Source organism: Trachymyrmex cornetzi, unplaced genomic scaffold (genome assembly GCF_001594075.2).
Source record: "Trachymyrmex cornetzi isolate Tcor2-1 unplaced genomic scaffold, Tcor1.1 scaffold748, whole genome shotgun sequence".
Lineage (NCBI taxonomy): Eukaryota > Metazoa > Arthropoda > Insecta > Hymenoptera > Formicidae > Trachymyrmex > Trachymyrmex cornetzi.
In genome coordinates this window covers 966,159-985,936 of record NW_017300079.1, presented here as the reverse complement: position 1 = coordinate 985,936, position 19,778 = coordinate 966,159, and the positions used below count along the sequence as shown (strand labels likewise).

The 19,778-nt window shown below is 33.7% G+C and overlaps 2 protein-coding genes across 10 annotated transcripts in view; one reads left to right on the top strand and one right to left on the bottom strand.

Moving 5' to 3' along the window:
* The window catches only part of LOC108768069 (zinc finger protein 271), a 16,856-nt gene extending 6,614 nt beyond the window's left edge, over positions 1-10,242 (top strand). For 8 of the 9 annotated variants that reach the window (XM_018518307.1, XM_018518315.1, XM_018518310.1 and 5 more), the window contains 4 exons: positions 476-741; positions 6,164-6,385; positions 8,190-8,575; positions 8,789-10,242. In XM_018518307.1, coding sequence (XP_018373809.1) covers positions 476-741; positions 6,164-6,385; positions 8,190-8,575; positions 8,789-9,265 — 1,351 coding nt within the window. In that variant the 3' untranslated portion in view covers positions 9,266-10,242. The remainder of the gene's footprint in view (positions 1-475; positions 742-6,163; positions 6,386-8,189; positions 8,576-8,788) is intronic. The other variant, XM_018518316.1, reaches the window with a different exon arrangement.
* A 4,405-nt stretch (positions 10,243-14,647) lies between these two features.
* LOC108768085 (gamma-glutamyl hydrolase A) lies at positions 14,648-19,604 on the bottom strand. The gene is made up of 9 exons (XM_018518358.1): positions 19,419-19,604; positions 17,839-17,962; positions 16,704-16,754; positions 16,558-16,632; positions 16,311-16,465; positions 15,617-15,723; positions 15,256-15,484; positions 15,020-15,176; positions 14,648-14,810 (listed from the first exon to the last, which is right to left on the bottom strand). Exons 1-9 carry the CDS (start codon positions 19,504-19,506, stop codon positions 14,702-14,704), a joined length of 1,095 nt encoding a protein of 364 aa, XP_018373860.1. The 5' UTR covers positions 19,507-19,604; the 3' UTR covers positions 14,648-14,701.
* Positions 19,605-19,778: the final 174 nt, after the last annotated feature.

The following is a 19,778-nucleotide window of genomic DNA, read 5'->3' as shown; positions in this document are numbered from 1 at the left end:
CTTTTCATACCATAAAAATTATGTCTAAGACATTTTGTCGAAAAATGAATAGTTTCGGAAATAATTGTTTGCTTCCATACTTTTTCCCCACCCTGTATAGTGAAATTTTAAAATTAGAAAACAAAAATGTATGTTTAATTTTTGTTCTTTAGATTACTTTGAATCAATTTTACATATTAGAATCTAGCAGTTACTTAGCATTTTTTGTATCCAATCTTTAATAACATTTCTTGATCATCAAATTCTGACGGAAATATTTGCCTGCTCATTACTTGTCGCACCCAAATTATTCAAAATGAAATGCTATATTTTAAAAATTACATGCTATATCTTGAAAATCTTAAACTAAAAATTATTTAAAATTTTTTTAACTGGTATTATATTCTGATATTATTGAAAATCATCCATGGATACTAAGATTAAGTACACAGTTTTCGAGATAACAGAAAAGAATATCGTGGCATGATTCTTGCAGATGCCAATACTGTTCGAAGACATTTACTCGAAAAGAACATATGGTAAATCATGTTCGCAAACACACTGGTGAGACTCCACATCGATGTGATATTTGCAAGAAGAGCTTTACTCGCAAAGAACACTTTATGAACCATGTTATGTGGCATACAGGAGAAACTCCTCATCATTGTCAAGCTTGCGGCAAGAAGTATACACGCAAAGAGCATCTTGCTAACCATATGCGCTCACATACAAACGACACACCGTTTCGTTGTGAAATATGTGGTAAGTGATATAATTTTCATATTTTCTTATTCGTAATTTAAATGGAAATTTGGAAATTAATCCAAATGAAAAAAGAAAATTTATGCTGTGATATAAAATATGAGTAACAAAACAAATTACGATGTTTGATGGGACGATTCCAGAAAGGACTCCGCACAAATCTTATGGAAATTGGATTTCGATGGAATTGCTGAAAATTTGATATGTTGTAGATATTGTCCTGATGAAAAGTCTTCACAGGCACGACCCCCTTTAATAAACCATTTGACCTCTACGAGGCGCTTCCTTTCGAAACTGGTTAATATCGCAAAATATTCATATAAAGTACAAATAATGACGTAGGAACGCACCGTACTTATTGAAAATCAGATATTATGATATTGGCTAGTTTCGAAAAGTAACCTCTTAGAGCGGTTCATTATAGGGGATCGTGGTTATGAAAACTTCATCAGGACAACAAGATCTATCATATCAAATTTTCAGCCAATTCCATCAAAATCCAATTTCCATAAGATTTGTGTGGGATCCTTTTCTCAATTAACGTGATTGTCATCTTTCTCTAAACTTCCCCCGAGGTAATATTTTTTTTTTATTGAAAATATTTTAGGAAATTTAAATAAAAATAAACCGAAAGAATAATAATACAACCCAGCAATTGCAGATGTGATAATATACATTCAAATCGTTGGTATGTCGAAAATAACATTTTAACTTTTCCCGATTCTTATATTCGGCACTTTTTTAAATCAAAATATAGATATTATCTTTACAGTCATATTACGGTTGAAATGAAACTAGATAATCCAATATTTTTTAACATTAATAACGTTTGACTATTATTGCACAGATATTTGCGCTTACCATCTTGTATTTACTTATTTACTCTTAATTATTCAGATATGTGTTAATATTTGGTTTCCGTTTCATCATGAATGTAATAAACTTTCTATAATAAGCTATTACTTAAGTTTGAAGTCTTAAGCTATAAGAAATTGACCAATCATAGTCGATTCTTCTCAAATTCCGTTGAATGATTAATTTCTTATGACTTCAGGCTCAAAGCTTAGGGCTTAGGTAATGGCTTGTCGTAGAAAGCCTATAACATGTTCACGACGTAAAGTTAGCAATTTATCAAATTGATTGTGAATTATTTCACGGTATGAAAAGCGATAATCAATGGCTTGCGTGTAACAAAGAAAACAGATTTGCGACTGTTATAAAATTCTTCAATATAATTGGTTCTTACTTTTGGTTCCTTATGGATCTAAATGTATAAACCAATCATATTCAAGAATTTTACAATAGTTGTAAAGCTGTTTTTTCTTCTGAACGCAGCCATTGATTATCAATATAATGTTATTGCCAAGTATTTTATTGCGAAAGATGAATTTAATAAGATATGATTAATACAGATTTAAAATTGAAGCATTAACAAGGTAAGTATGATATTTAATAATATATTATCCAACAAAATATATTTGTATTCCATAATATAATCTATCTTTAATTATTAAAGTGGCAAATAAGAAAATTTGTATTACAAAAAATTGTTGCAAAATTAAATTACGGTTTGTTCTGAAACCGCAGTCTTTGTCTTCTACACAATAAATAGCGACAGTAGCGCAATTATTCAGATTCTAATCAATCACATTAAATTGGCAAATAAATTAAAAATGTGTATAGCAACTGTAAAAGTAACTTAAATTAGTTACTTGTTACTAAAAGAAATGTAATTAAGTTAAATTAAAGTTACAGCTGAAAAAAAGAAACGAAGGTAAGTTAAAATTACTGAAAAAAATGTAACTTTACACTGAAAAAAAAAATTCTAAATTTTAGTAAATATTTGTTTCAATAGTACTGACGAAATATGTACTAAATGTAAACATATTTATTTTAAATAAATATTTACTGTAAATAAATACGTAATACTATTAGAACAAATATTTATTAAAATTTAGCAATTTTTTTTCAGTGTAATTGTAACTCAGTTACAAATAATTAGTTGCTTTCCAATCTTGCTAATGTTATATCAGAAAACATAGGACTTTAAGGGGGGGGGGGTTGAAGCAACTTAAAAAAAATTCTCTAATTCTAACTTTTAAAGCCATAAGATCTATTCTTATAGAGTGAGACAGCTATAGTATGTTTCACTCTACTTATTGCATTATTTCAGAACTAGTTGAGAATTCTTCGAAAAAGAACAAATCTATATATTAATTTCAGTATAATAAATATGGTTGCTACAGTTTTCACATACAGGCATGAAAAGGATTTTTAATTTACGCTTTTTAATTTACGTTTGCGTTGAAAAACTGATACAGTGTGTACATTTTTTCAGAGAACGCATTGTAAGCTTCGAAGTACTGATATTTCTTTTATTATTGTATATATTTTTTGCAATCCCAAACTGTCAATGTTTGAATGCATCTCTACCAATATTAATAAAGCAATATTCCATTTTAGAGATGCACAATCAGATTTGATCATTTGATGTAAGCATCGAGGAAAGTTGTACATCTCTGAAATTTTTGAGCTTATCTCGAGCATGCATTTATCGAATAAGCGATATCCCCGAGTCGTAAGAGAACAAAAATCGAAAAAAAAAGGAATAGAGAAATCGACACTGCCATGATCCGGCGTCGGTGGTAGATGCCACGCGATCGATGAGATTTGACAAGTGTCTCTCTCTTAAGTCTGCCGCGCATTCGGTAAAATTGATGTGGCGCGGACGCGGACCGGGAGGTATGTCGAATGTGCACCGTGCGCGTGTACGTGTACATGTGTACACGTATTGCCGCCCCCTGCCGCTGCCGCGGCGGTGAAATAAAATTCGCGAGAATTGATCGCGCATCGTGAGTAAACCGCCCCTTCCTCGCCCGGTCGGTCGGCCGACCGCGGAGCGCAAGTCGTGCGCATTCCTTCGCGGTGGCGAGGAGGCGCCCCTCTAACCTTAGCGTCGCGTTGCGTCGCGTCGATGCGCTTGCTCTCGTCCGTCCGTCCGTCCGTCCGCTCGCTCGCCCGACTGCCGACGGGGGAAAACCCCTTTCTTCCTTCCTCAGTCCTCGGGAATCGTGCGAGGCTCCAACCCGCCGAGATCGGTTCTTTATAAGAGGCCCTTTATTTCTCATTCAACGTCTGATCATGAACTGTGATGGCATGACTTGCTATTTCGTAAATTTAAGCGGTTTGTACGAGATTTTTCCTGCTGCTTCTCTAACTCCTTATCATTTAATTCGCTCGCTCGCTCGCATGTCGACCTCCCGGGCCGCTTCTCCGATACGTCACGTTTTGCGTGTGCCATTTTTATCGGCGATACGACGAAATTAATTCCGTCTTCGGTAAATCGCTGATTCTTATAGTTTTCTTGTGCGGCGTCGGAAATCGAGCTTGATTGCACACCGTGCGATTTTCTTACGTCCGAATTAAAATTATGATAAATGTCCGCAAAGTGTCATATCGTTGAATTGTGTTGGGAAAAGAAAATATTCAATTCTCTTTGACATCACACACGGCGAAGTCTGTCGATTTCATTTGTTCTTTGTTGTAACGAATGTCGTAGCGAATCGGATATTCGGCTGCAAAATGCAATGTTCCGAGATTATTCGTACGAATTGTTAGATGTATGCCAAAGCAGTCAATTACGTTTTGCGTTGATCACACTTGACGATGTGCCTCACGCAATTGCAGATGAGTCAAGTAAAGATCCTGCCGCGTGTTCACCACAAAGTATTGCGAATTCGAAATTTGTATTTTTGTTCGAACGGGGTCGCAAGCATGCGCGCCGATCTATACATGTCACGTGACACGTGTATACATACAAGCGCGCGTTGATCGGTCCGACGTTTGTTTTTCAAAATGAAGGAAACCTGCGCACTAGACCGTTGTCCAATTTTCATTTTTTCGGAGCGCGCGCGTTTCGAGTGACTTCGGGGCTGCACAAAAAAACAGGGAATAGAAAACAGAATAAGAATTTCAACTTATCAAAAATCATACTGTGGAATATACAGTTTCTGGTAGGTTGAAACTCTTAGTCTGCGTTTCCTGTTCTCTATTCCTGTGATTATTCGCAGCCTCTTTCGAATGCGTGGATTTGGAACAAAAAAATCAGGAGATTCTTAATTTATTATAAATAAATGATAAAAATCAGACGTGTGCAGGGATGGGGTTGACTCGTGTATAAGAAAAGGTTAGATTAACTTACTGTACCGCACATATAAATATTCCATTACAATTTAACTTTGACAAAATACCTTATATTTAATATCTCTATATTAAAATAATATTTAGATTTGTTTTTCTGTAACAACATTTTGCTATTTAATCATTACGAAATAACTTTGAAAAATACAACTTTTACTTTAAAAAGTACACATCTACTACCTGATTTTCATTTCTATTACTTTTCTATCACATTTTTGTTAACTTAGTACGAAGTTTATTATATAGATAATTTATACCGTGATATGTACTAATTTATTTTATATCAGGGCAAGTTACCTATACAATGCAGCATGCTCGTATTTAATTTATTGCAAAGAAATTGTACAGTTTATAGATAAATAATATTCGTAAAGGACTCTTAATAATAATAAAAATTAAATATGAACAGTTTATAGAACCATTACTGATATGAAAATGTAGATAAAGGTTTTCTCAATCATATTAGTATTATATTTTAATCGTAATAATTAATTGTTTAAAAAATCTAATACCGAAATTGTGAAAACTGTGCCAACAAACTTCGGTCTTCCCTACCGAATATTATCAAATATACATGTCATAAGCATTATTTTTGTTTAAAATCAATAATATTATCTTTTACTTATTTAGATGAAACAAACTGCATATACATGGAGATAATGAGTTAGACCAACCAGAGTATAATGAATTAGAAAAAATTGCTTCAAAAAACTTAACTTTAACTTAACAGTTTTATTTTTCGAAGGATTTAGCTCAACGTGATTTGACAAAAATTATCCATAACAATCGCGATTGAGCACTTGCAGCTCATACGTGATTAAGCCCTTGACTAGATCACTCGAAATTCGATGAGTACGTTAGTTTTTGTACGTCTTTACATTGCAAGAATGTTGAAATTTAAACTTGAAAATGGCTTCTTTTTCTATCTTATATTACTATATTTATAAACAGATCGACCTTTTAGTTTGATCTGATAGAGTATAAGTCAAGAATGACTCAGTCACAATCCTCCAAGGGTATGTCTTCCGATGATTAATTACTAGTATAATGAAAGATTAATTGCGAACTACCACGTGTCTTGGAATCGTCCCAATCATGCGATTTGTAATATGTCTATAAAATAATGTGATATATAAAATAAAACGCCTCCGTCTGGTATTGCAATCTAATGAAGCGCACCTGTTTTCGATGCTTTTTTTCTGTTCAACGCTGCGATATGCAGGTAAGTCGTTTACGAGGAAGGAGCACTTCACGAACCACATAATGTGGCATACGGGTGAGACGCCGCACCGCTGTGATTTCTGCTCGAAGACGTTCACGCGAAAGGAACATCTCCTGAACCACGTTCGCCAGCACACGGGTGAGTCTCCACACCGATGCGGCTTCTGCTCCAAATCGTTCACCAGAAAGGAACACCTTGTTAACCACATCCGCCAACACACAGGTGAGAGCGGTTGGCAGATGTTCACTTCACGGGCAACCGATATAATCATTGTTAAGAGTATCTATATTAAAAGTAGTTGTGTTTCGTGACCTATTTATATACATATTTACATATATATGGCATTGAGAAAAAACAGAATTCAGAATTCGTCTTACCATTTCTTTTTTTTCTTTTTTTCTTTAGAGGTTATAAGAGATCGATATTATAGAGAGACTCTATATGGGAGTAGTCAGTCACACTTCGTATAATATCTAACAGCGCATTTAGGTGGTTCGATCGAACGCGAGTCGAGACACGCATCTTTCCACACGCTTCCGGTTTCACACATCTGGCTTTACACACAGGCTGTTTTAGTTCTACTGGATTCACTGGCTTTAACAGCACGATCTTTGACTTGAGCTCTTCGAGCTGATTTTCTTTGACATAAAATATTGAATGAGATTGCTACGCGTCTCTGAAATAAAAATGTAATTAAGTTTAAGTAACAATTACCACTGTACTTAAAATTAAACCAATTAATATATCAAAAGATAACAAAAGCGAAATAATTGATTTGAGATTCTAAAATTTACATTACAGAAAATACCCTTTATTCTTATTCGCTTGTAACTCGAAAGTCTCGACATTTATTTGAATATCAGAACTGTCGTCTTTACTTAAAAGATAGTATCGTTGACGATTGATCCACTAGAAGTGGGACACCCTGTATGTGTACGTTGGCGCATTCAGCTGAGGATTGGACACTTGCATGAGAATTGATTTTTCATTTAGACGGGATTGCCATAAAGTTTCACTCACTCATTCTCAGTTGCCACGCGTCTCTCATCATTGTACACCATGTTTACATCTAACCGAGTACCACAAAACTCTACTTCATTACCGAATTCCCCAGGAACATTTGCTGCAGTTCTGCCTAATACACCGCTCTCATTACTATGTCTCCTATTAACTTGAACAGTACTCATTTATAAATGTTCACAGCTTTCATTCCGCATACCCGACCAAGTTGCCAAACGAATTTTGTATCTCATACCGTCGGAGACTTGTAAATAATTCCATAGCTTGTAATTCTCATTATCGTGGGTGGCACAAGTCTCGAACTTCGTTTTAGCTCAAATATAGTTGATATAGAATGTCAATTAGATTATAGATGTGAGATTCTAGAGAGAAATTGACACGTACTTGCTTCTAATAAATCGCGAGATAGAGTTTCATGCTTAAAGTCATAGTAGTGTGATAGTATCTCAGTATTTGATATGCAAAATTAGAGAGTGTTATATCCAGAGTACACTAGTAGTATATTACTGTACAAGCTGACTTTTCTTCGATGTAACGTAAAAACACGGCACGATATACCGAATATAAAATAATACAAAATTTTTCCCGTGAGTTGTAATAATAAATATAATAATTTTTGCGATACTAGACAGCGATCTTAAACAATTATGTTAATGATAGATTAAAGTCTGGAATTTGTTTTTAATTTATTAAGCAATTTCTAATTTATTAAAAGAGAATGAGACAAATAACTTTTTGACTGGTTCTTTGCATAGATAATCTTCATTATCCAGTTTTAGAACGAGTATATATTAACTTCGATATACAAAAGTATACATTTTATGTATTTAAGACGTAAATTTGTTTTTCATTTTTTTAACTGTATTGAAATTTTTTTCCGATTTGATATTGTGCCTTCTCTGTGCGTTGCGTCAGGCAAAACTCGCCTTGTACAGGATAACTACACTGAGTTCTGAGTGACGAATATTTCTCAAACATTGCGAATTTGCTTGTAAAATATGTACAGGGGAGACGCCCTTCCGCTGTTCATACTGTCCGAAAGCATTTACGCGGAAGGATCACCTGGTGAACCACGTCAGGCAGCACACGGGTGAGTCACCGCACAAGTGCCAGTATTGCACCAAATCCTTCACGCGGAAGGAACATTTGACCAATCACGTGCGTCAACACACAGGCGAATCGCCACACCGATGCCACTTCTGCTCCAAGTCATTTACTCGTAAGGAGCATTTAACGAATCATGTGCGCATCCACACTGGCGAATCTCCACATAGGTGTGAGTTTTGTCAAAGGACGTTCACTAGGAAAGAACATCTAAATAACCATCTCCGTCAACATACCGGAGATTCCTCACACTGTTGCAACGTGTGCTCCAAACCATTCACAAGAAAGGTACGTTGGCTTTTTTAAAGAGAGAAAGTAAATTCCGTCTCGTAATGTTTATTAAAAACAAAATATTGTTTTTTTTATATAATAATATTTTGATAGACATAAAATAGGTCTTAATCGCATCTCTCTCTCTCTCTCTCTCTCTCTCTCTCTCGAATTTCTGTAATCGTAGATAGATAACATTCGTCATGTCTTTTTCTTAATTCGCTGTTACAGGAACATCTCGTGAATCATATGCGTTGCCATACCGGTGAACGTCCATTCGTGTGCACAGAATGTGGCAAGAGTTTCCCACTGAAGGGCAATCTTCTCTTTCATATGCGCTCGCACAACAAGGGCAGCAATGCCGAGAGACCATTTCGCTGCGACCTGTGCCCTAAAGATTTCATGTGCAAAGGACACTTGGTCTCGCATCGGCGCTCGCATTCAGACGAGCGGCCGCACAGTTGTCCGGATTGTGGGAAGACCTTTGTTGAGAAGGGCAATATGCTGCGACATTTGCGCAAGCACGCGGCTGAAGGCCCGCCGACACAAGTTACCACACCATCGGCTATACCGCAATCCGGTGTACTGCCGATACCGGCAGCGGCGGCAGTTCTAGTCGGGCATCCATTAGCACCGCCGGCACCGCCTGTGGTGCCGCAACACACGGTGGTTGTACCGACACCGCCCGGTGTATTAACATCGTATTAGATCATATAAGATGAAAGAGAGGGGGGAGGGGGGGAGAAGAAAGAGAACAGACGAAAAAAACTAGAAATATAAGAAGAAACGAGAAAAAAGGAAGCATTTGAAGATGATACATGCTGTGTATACTTAATATATGATTGCATCGAAGAAATGTGAAGATTGTGCGCCATTCATCATTTTCTTAAGGACCTGAATTATAGTGGATTTATGTACCATTTGACTCAACGGGATCTTTTCACGTGCTGCTCGTGATGTCAAAAAAAAAATGGAAAAAAACTGCGACACCATCTTTGTTTCATAAAATTCGCAGTGAACTTTGTTCAGGACGATGTAGATTGCTCGTGATATGCGCATAAAATACGCATTAGAACATTGATGACTGTTCTTTGTGACAACGGCGATTATTATCCAAAGTTTGGTTTTGCTTCGTTCATGCTTGTACTTGATAAGTCGATTGTGGTAATGACATATAATTATTTGTTTCAAATTTGTGCAAGAGGGATATTAGTATATCAGAATTATGTGACTATATGAGGAACTTGTAATAATTCTTCGTTATACTTTAATAATCTTATAATTTTAAAAGAGGCACTAATTATATAATGTCAATGATGTCTCGGATTATGTTTATACGTTATCTTCTTGTGAGAAGTGTGTCTATACATTCGCCAATTAGTTTTCGACAGGGTTGGCAGGAATCGGACAGTGTTGTTTTAACCAGTGGTTTTAATCTGGTTTTAACCGCCCCGGTCAGAATCGATTTTGGACACCTAGTTAAAAGTTTAAAAATAATATTTTGTTCTCTGCATTTGACAATGATTTTAGAGATCTAGGTCACGTTAGGCGGCTGCTATAGCCTCACCTGCATTACTACTACTACCACTACTACTACTTATTCTACATGACTATTATTAACACAGTTTTTAAGTTAACTCAGCCTAGAATTAAGATAGAGATAAAAGAATAAAAATTAGATCAAAATAAGTCGGAAAATTTCATTATATATTGTATATTTATTGTATATTATTTAATATGTAATAGAGCACGAACGTGATGTAGTAGGTAGCGCACGAGATTGCTATGCCATAGATCCCGGGTTCGATCCCAGGCAGATTCAAGACATTTTCACGCGCTCGTAGCTCCTCTTCGGTGGTTTGGCAAACCACCAAGAGTATCTATTGCCAAGAAAACCTCTCAAAACTGCCTTTCGGAACCGGCGTTGAATTGTAGGTCCTGTATGGATCTGTGTACAATCTGCGTGCGCACCATATGTACGAGAGGTAAACCTGGAATGTTGCGCCATTGAATTGGAATATCTTTATGTATGCATTGTATGCAATAAAAATGTTTTGTTTAAACTTATTACATAATATATAATATATAATAAAATTTCCTAACTTATTTTGATCTAATTTTTATTCTTTCATCTGTATCTTAATTCTAGACTGAGTTAACTTAAAAACTGTGTTTATAACAGTAAAACAGGATAAAATATTATTTTTAAATTTTTGCTTTTTATATATAAAATTTAATATATTGTTAACAATTTTGGGGATTAGCTGTACAACGCACACCGTAAGAACACTAGTACTACATCAGATATCAGCACTTTTAGAAAGATAGAAAGAAAAAATTAAAGCTGGAAACAATGGAAACTATCGAAGTACATGAGGCAATCTCTGATCTCAAAGCTTGCAACAATAAAAAGTCGTTAAAAAGTTCTCAAAAAGTAAAAACACGTTTTGACTAGTGATTTTGACCGGTTAAAACCAGTTTTGACCACTGGCTAGGTTGAAAAAAAAAAGTGGTCTTTTTGCCAATCCTGGTTTTCGATGACACCTATATAGTGGTGTCGGGCAAAATATATTTGCGAGTTTGAATAATGACTTTGAATATGTATTTTCTTGTGAAAATATGTATTCGAATTAGTAAATCATTATTTGTAAATCTATTTTAGTCGATATTGATATGGAACATATAAACGGTTATTCATGCAAAGGCGAATGTAGTGAAGTTTAGCCATAATTATAGTCATACTTTTGCTTTGCATTAATACTAACAAATTACTATTAAAGACTGCTAGTTTTAGATATTTTTTTTGTAATTGAAGAATATAAATATTGATTGTTTTTACGCTATTGAATTTGCAATTTTTCAATAAGCGCATTTTTGTTCTAACGCAATAATATAATGCTGAAAAATTGCATTTCTATTTCATAGTTATTCGCATGGATAATCAAACATAGAATGTATCTATGAAACATCATGGGATTACAGTAAATTATAAAATTAATATTATCTTATAAATTAATTGTCTAAATTTTCGTAGCCGAGTGAACGTTAATTATATCTGTCTTTAAAGAATTGTCTGTCTTTAATCAGTCTTTAAAAGTACATTGTTAGTTGCATTAATTGACTTCCGTGTAATTTTTGTATGAAAGTGTATAGTTGCTTTCATAAGACTTTCATTCGATCCGGAGTGGTATTTCGAATTGTAAATTTTATATTTGCATATTGGATATACAATTCTTATATAAAATATTAACAAACAAATGATATATATGCATCTGACATCTGCTGTGATTGCTTGATTGCGGTTGTAGTAATCAATGCTAAAATGTGTTTTTGAAGTTTATTTCTCACAAGAAAAAACTTATATATTCACTCGTACGATTCTGAAATTCTAAATTGATGATGGTCATTTAAATGTATTGGTGTATAAGAAAATAGCAAACGTATAGATCTTATTATTATTAAAGTATTGTGAAATTATAATATTCGAACAAAGCGACAGAAAAAGATTGTATTCTATTTTAAAAAAGTGCATTTTGACTTGAAAATGCAATATGCGGTGAGGGACGAAAACTCCATAACGGCTAAATATCTCGGAAAGTATGCATTTTTTCATTACATATTCTTGTAGCTTATCTCTTCGTTTTGAAAAAAAATAACAAAATATTTTTTCATTAAGTACTTTTTTGAGTTATAAGGCTTGAAAGTTATAGTACCGCCGGCATTAGCATTATCTAAGATGTCAAACTAATAATTAAAACCTTTCGAATGTTGTTCAAGGTTCATGTTCTTGTCAATATCATATGTCATCATATGTCAAAATCAAGGCTTTTGGAGGTTGTTTCTAATAAGAGGAAGAACTTTCAGAGGCCTTGATTTTGGCAAATGTTATTAAGGTCATGACCCTGAATAATATTTAAAAATTGAGGCTTCCATTAAAAAAATCGACCTTAATCTTTTGCCACCCAAGATCAAATTGACAAAATCAGTAAATAGATCTTTTTAAATACAACTTTTGTCTGAAACATTTTTCTAAAAAATGAATACTTTCCGAGATATTCAGCCGTTCCAGGACTTTTGCTCTTTACTGTATAAATGCTTACGTGTCCAATTTTACTTAAGCGTTATTTCATTATGATTTTTAGTTTTAGTTATTACAATTGAGTGCAATATGGCTCAGCCGCATTTTGTTTAAGGAGATATAAACAATTGCAAACGAATACCACTGATGCCGGATCTCCCCGGTAAACCTGCAGATAAATAAAACATAAAGATAACATTGATGCATGCGAGTCAAATTTCACGCGTTACCGAGAGTAAATTTTTTCACGTTTTAAATTTCGTTATTAAATTTAATTATTTTTAAATAATTAAAATTCTTTTTGTACCATCTTTCACGAGAAGAGAGGAACACTTATCACTGTAGCAATCATCCTGTAAGGCCATATATTTCGTATTTACCGTTAAGATTAAAGTAAAGAGAGATAAATAAGTGTGGCAGCGTGGTGAACGATTATGCGTGTACCGAATCTCACAAATTTCAATCGGATTCGATCACGCAAAGCGATATAAGAACGAACAGAAAGTCGCATCCGATCATCTCGCCGTCGCGTTTGCGTTAAATATATAATTATGTATAATATTAATAGTACCTATCAAATAGGCATTATATAAAGAGGATGACAAATTTATTAACGCGTGCGCGTCACGCGTGACCCGCGTGCGGCGAAAGTTGTTCGCAAGTCGGTAGACATATAGATACATATTATATATAATGAATATATATATATATAAATATATATAAAATAAGCATTGAGAAATACAGTTAGAGATATCATATGTACTATTTAAAGTAACGAACAGTGAAAAATTTCAGTGTATTGCAGGGTCATCTTATACATGAAATACCATGCGGAATTTACCTACATTTATGCATAGACCTTTGTTATATTCTCGAGAAAAAAAAAGTAAAAGAGGTGGGGGCGATAATAAATAACCATAGATAAAAAGAAAAAGAGAACACGCGAATCATCGCGAACTTATCCACTTTGGGATGGACAAATATATATGTATAATATATATATTGCTTTCGTGCTTATATACATTATGTATATATACTCTGTAACATACACAAGTGACTCGCCGGGGAAAAACAATCAGATTCATTTTTTCCTCAAAGGCAGAAAACATACTTCCCGACGAAACACACACGTGTAAAGAGAAAAGAAAAGATAGAGAAAGAAGAAGCAATTTCTTTGGCTATACATCCCACAACATTGCTAAGAAGAACATGTAACAAGGAATAAATAGAAATAATGTTTATATGAATTATTATGATTATTAATAATGATAACTATCATACGTTACAAGGATAAAAACTAAGAGTTGATTCATGCTTTTAAGAGGTTTAGTTTCGTGCTTGTTTAAAGATAAAAATAAAAGAAGATTAATGGCAAGCAGTCAAGATCTAAGCGTTCGACGTTTTGGGTCGAAGCGAGCTCACGCGTACACGATGTCGGCGTTATTGGCGGTGTTTTGGGCATCATTATTCTCTGCCGTCTTTTCGCAACATCGCACCTAGAGTCGCAGTGCAACATATGCGTCTGCAATGCACGAACGTAGTAATAGCTCGCGCTTCGACTCAAAGCGAAAAAAACGTGGTGATGGAAAAAAAGATTAAAAAAAAATATTATTTACTTTAGATAGAACGAAAATATGTATAGAATTTTATTATGCACCATTGTAATATTATGTATCCCAGTTGTGACACAATATACACTGGTGTTATGTTAAATGTGGAAATTGCGCGTACCAATTTTCTTTTGTTTTTGTGTTCCCCAGTGCTGTCTTATCGTACTAACGACACTTGATATTTCGTTAAATTAATTAAATTTCATTTTCATCTAACACGTCCACGCAAGTAAAAGATCGTCGAGTCTGTTTAATAAACAATAAATATATTAAAGGGCATGTAAAAGTCTAAATTTCAAATTTTATGTTAAGAAAAATGAAGAATATATTACATAATGAATATTATTATATTTTATAATCAATTAAAAATATTACATGTTTCGGCCTTTCGATTAGGCCCTCTTCAGATATATAATAATAAAAACGCAGTGATGTTATCAAGATATAATCGTAGTACTAAACTTGGAAATTGTGTACGTAGAAAGACCAGTTGTAAGCTTCACGGCGGAATGGAAATTGCTGGCCAAAAAGTTCGACGACCGATTGAAAAGAATTTCTTGGTGTTCTAGTAAAATAATCAATTTAATTAACCCTTTGGTCTACAACCACGAGTGAGACTTGTGGTTGTAGGCCAAAGGGTTAATTGTCTGAAGTTAAAAAGCGAGCAAAGTTTATTTAAAAAGTATTGTGATAAAGAAAATAAGAAAAATGTTTGTGTACATGGAAAAAACGTGCGCCGTGTTTCCTATTTTAAGAATTAATATTACATCTTACACATCATTTTCTGTAAAGAAGTTATTGCGATCGCTTTTCTTAAACATGTAACACTGCTGAAAAGACGAATTCTGCAACGCCGTGTAAGTAACAGGATAGTTGTAGATTAGACTCTGTTCCTCCTCTTGTTTCCGAAATTCGTTCAAATTTTTACGAACTGTACGAAGAAAATCAGTTTCACTCTTTTTGACGCGAAACAAAAATTGACAATGTTGATTGTTAGTATTTTTACTTACCCTCGTTAACGAAAAAGTTGGCGAAATATTGAGACGCTATAGTAGCATTGATTCCGTGAGGAATTTTCTTCCCGATCACCCATTCGTAAAGATTCTTTTCCGGATGGAATTGCAATCCGTAGAACGGGAATTGCCTATGTTCCAATATGGAAATAAATTCCAAGCCATTTTTATCATGATTTAGTGACAACACGTGAAATTCATTGGTTAAATGAACACGGCGTAAATCCTAAACAGAGAAAAACAATATATACACTTAATATATTACATATATATAATCCTTTATATAATTTATAATTTATGTCATATGTAATTGTTTTTCTTAATTTGTACTCTCACTAATAATTTTTAAGGAAAACACCTCCTTCGTGACACAAAAGTGATGATAATTCGCCGTGACGTTCTGCTCAGCCAAAACCCTCAAAACATTCTGTGGTGCGTTTTTAAATAACTTGCTTTCTCTAAAATCTGAAAATAATTATTTAGAATAATTGGGATATATATGAACATATGGTTTTGGCGCATTGTCTCGGGTTCTGGGTTTTTTTTTTTTTTTTTGTAAAAACAATCTAGAATGTTCTTTTACATCTCAAATAAATTATTAACTATTGTTAATTACATTTTGTATTATTTTTAATTATTTTATAATTTATTATTTCATATCATTATATACGCACGCGTATACCGTAGATTTTACTCCATATTTTAAAAACAAATGAAACAATATTGGCAATGAGAGTACGGCGTGATACTTGAAGCGCAATTATCTTATATTATTTTAATTTATTAAACATTACAGTTTTTTCAGAACAGACATTTCGGATCATCCTCAGCAATAATGTAGACTAGGCCTGTCCAATTTGAGCTCTGGAGCCAAAACGCAAAGCCATCGACGCAAAAAATTCAATGTAGGTAAGATTTTATTTACTCAGCCGATTAATTGCTTCTGACGTTTACGAATGTAATCCACACGATGAACGCTCTCACGTTCTCACATATTTTCAACATACTTGAGTTGTCAACAAAAATAGAAAATCGTTGAAAAAAGTATTTACCGCGTGTGAATTGTAATGGAAGACGCTGATTGCTACTGGAACATGACGTTCTGTGCTCGACGCGATTCGCGGCGACATATGTCAAGAGTTCAAAGCCAAGGCAGATACCGAATATTGGGAAGTATTTGCCTTCTTCGTTGATTCTCTTCGCGATTCTATCAACAAACAAGCAAAAAAAAATACATATACCGAATGATTGGAATCACTTTTAGTGCATTTTACCATTGCCTTTTTATTTTATAATTACCTATAAATATTGGCGCCTGCATCAGCATATCCTTCCTTCTGAGGGAAATACGTCGATCCCCCCGGCCAAAGAACCCTATATAGAAAAAAATATTGCGTCGATTATACGTATTTAATAGCGTTTTAAAAAGTAGTAGAATTATATACCCATTGACTTTGCTCAAGATGTCCTCATAGTACGACGTGTTTTCACCAATCCTATACAAAGTTATGATACTCTTTTTAATCTGTTATTATATATTTATCATAATTATTAAATCAAATCAAATATCAAGATATTTTCTATAGCTACGAATAGGGTTGGGAAAAGTAATCAGCTCGTTATTTGTAATGAAGTTACTGTTATTTTTTTAATAACTTAACGTCGTTTCTTTCTTTTTATTTATAACATTACTATAACTTAACTTGGGCTTCTATTCTGTAACTCTTACTGACAGCCTTGTATAAAGGAACAATTGAGAACTATTGAGAAATATAACTATTCAATCAATAACATTATGGGACATTACTGTTCATTATACTATTGAAAACATAAATAACTTACCATTGGAGCGAGTAGTAATTATACGGAGAAAATTTTCTTTTAAAATTTACCCTGAAAATATGGTAGTTGTGGTATAATAGTTTAAAAAATTTTTACCATTCAAGTAAAATTAATCAAACTTATTTTATACTTTATTGTAGTTTTATTAATGAATGAGAGATTTACATTAAAATTCTTCGAAATACAATGTTGTCTCACGACTATCATATTTTCAGAGTAAACTCTAAGAAAAAATTCTCTGCATATAGGCATTTATTATTCATTACTAATAAATGGTAAATGCTTAGAATCGTAGGTAGTTTACTATTGAATGGAATAGTAACTCGCAGTTTTTTCAAAGCAATACTTAAACAAATAATACAAAATCTTTTCTTTATTTTATTTTTTTTATCAAGAGTTGAGAACTAAATCTATTAGTATTGTAGTATGTCATTTCGCGGATATTCTCGATAATAATCTAGATAGTGAAGCAAAATAAAAATATAAATCAAAGTTTTAATTTATCAAGAAGTAAATACTCTTGTAGCCTGAAGGCTACTACGACTGAGCCCTGAATTTCGGCTTGGCAATGAATCGCGGAAATGCAAAACTACAAGTTCAGTATTCACGCGCGGACACAGATCGTACGCGTGTGGACAAAGTCCGTTATCGGGCATAATCATACATATGTATACATTTTTAAGTTTAACGAGTATAATGACAAGGGAAGAGTATAATGACAAAAATTTTTGTGATTACCAAATCGGTACGGGTCGAGCGCCGGCACCTTCCACGAATTTCACGTACGATGCAGCGATGTAGCTGTGATACTGATTAGGATACGTTATATTTAAGTTATAACTTATTTCCTGCGTCAAAATACCTTAAAGGAACATACGCACAAATTATTGCCATGACAATCATTTTGGAAAATACTGTTTCAAAACAAATCGATTATCTATAAGATGAGTAAGCAATTCGAGTTCTCAAAATATTTCAAAATATATTCTGAAAGGGGTTTAGAATTAAAAATAAAAAAAATTTCAATTTTTTGAAACCAAAAGAGAATACTTCCTTAAATCAATCGTTAATCAAATTATCTTTAATTGAATTTGCTCATATCAATTGTCAATTAAACGACTTTCAATTAAGTCTCCTCGAATCAATCGGGCGATCTTTGATTAATTTGGCTTGAATCAATCATCAATCGAATTAAAAAATACTTTTAATGTTATATGAAGTTTGTTGCATTGCTAAATTATAAACAAATATTGAAACAAACCATTTTGGTGAAACATTAGGCGAGTTCAAGTCGGCAAAGCGATGATTGTATCCACAGGTAAGAATTAATCATGCTTATTCGCTGTGCAAGCGAGGAGTGAGAAAAGGAGAGGGAAGGAAGGCGGGACCATCTGCAATCGCTAAGTATATATATGTGCGAAAGGTGCGAAAGGTTTCCGCTGTTTTTTTCTTCTCGTAAAACCAAAGTCAATTTTTGTTTAATTAAATCGCTTTGCAAACTTGGAAACCTATGTGGAACCGCCTTTCACATGGAAAGTTGTAAACCCATGAACGATTCCACACAAGTTTACAACTTTTCACACATAACAAAAATGCATGCGGCCATAGAACATGAAAATGTGATCACAGTATGTTGATTTAGGTTGATGCGAATGAAATGACTGTTTTCCATATTATAAAATGATGGTTTTTCTTTTCCAATATATTATACAATATTTTTAAAAAGTTAGCGACTATTATACCCTTTGATAGAGCAAAGTTTCGGCTTTAAGAATCTATATTTTTTTTTTTATTCCGATATAATGATTTTTAAGTGATAATGAGTTATAAGCAATCAGTCAGAATGCTGCTTTTTTATTTAGTCCGCGAGTAACTCGGGAACAAAAAATCTTAGGGACATTATTAAAAAGTAATTTTGTAAAGAAAACTTATTCAAGCTTTCACGATAGGTGTCAACATTTTTTTTCAATTTTTTTGGAGCACGTGACAGATCTACGAAGTGAGAAGAAAATTTTTCATTTTATTCAGCTGGTAGTTTTCTATATGTAAAAATGATCAAACTCATAAATTTAGAAAATATAGTCGGTTTTGGAAAGTAAAATTTTCAAGCTTTAAAATTTTTTTTCAAGTTTAAAAATTTCCCTTTTTTAAATTTAAATTTTGTTTATTTTTTAATGAAGTTACGGTTGCTCTTAACAGTAGTACAGAACATAATTTTATTTGCATCAACTTAGTTTGGGTAAGGTAGGGTACCTAACCTTAGTAGAGTAAAGATACACAGTGATTTACGTAGGTTCAAGATGTTTTCGAAGACTTACCGATGATCGGCCGATTGTTCAACTTTTCTTTAGTTTTCACGACTGTAAAGACTAATATTGTAAATAGAAACACCCATTGAGATTTCATTATGAAGTATATATAATAAAATTGTAGAATTTTCTTTCTAGAAACACAGTGAGAAAAAACAACGTATACACTCGCTGTTAGTTAAAAAATATATTGAACAACAGGCTATCAAGTCGATTTAAATACGTCGGACTATATTTATACAGTATCGTAATTTGCCAAGGGTGTGTCTTCTGGGAGACGTTATCAGCGCAACGTTACGTAATAGTCCGGATCTTTATACGGGCAACAGTGCTCTGACACCGAATGCTGATTGGTGAAAAACGGGTGAT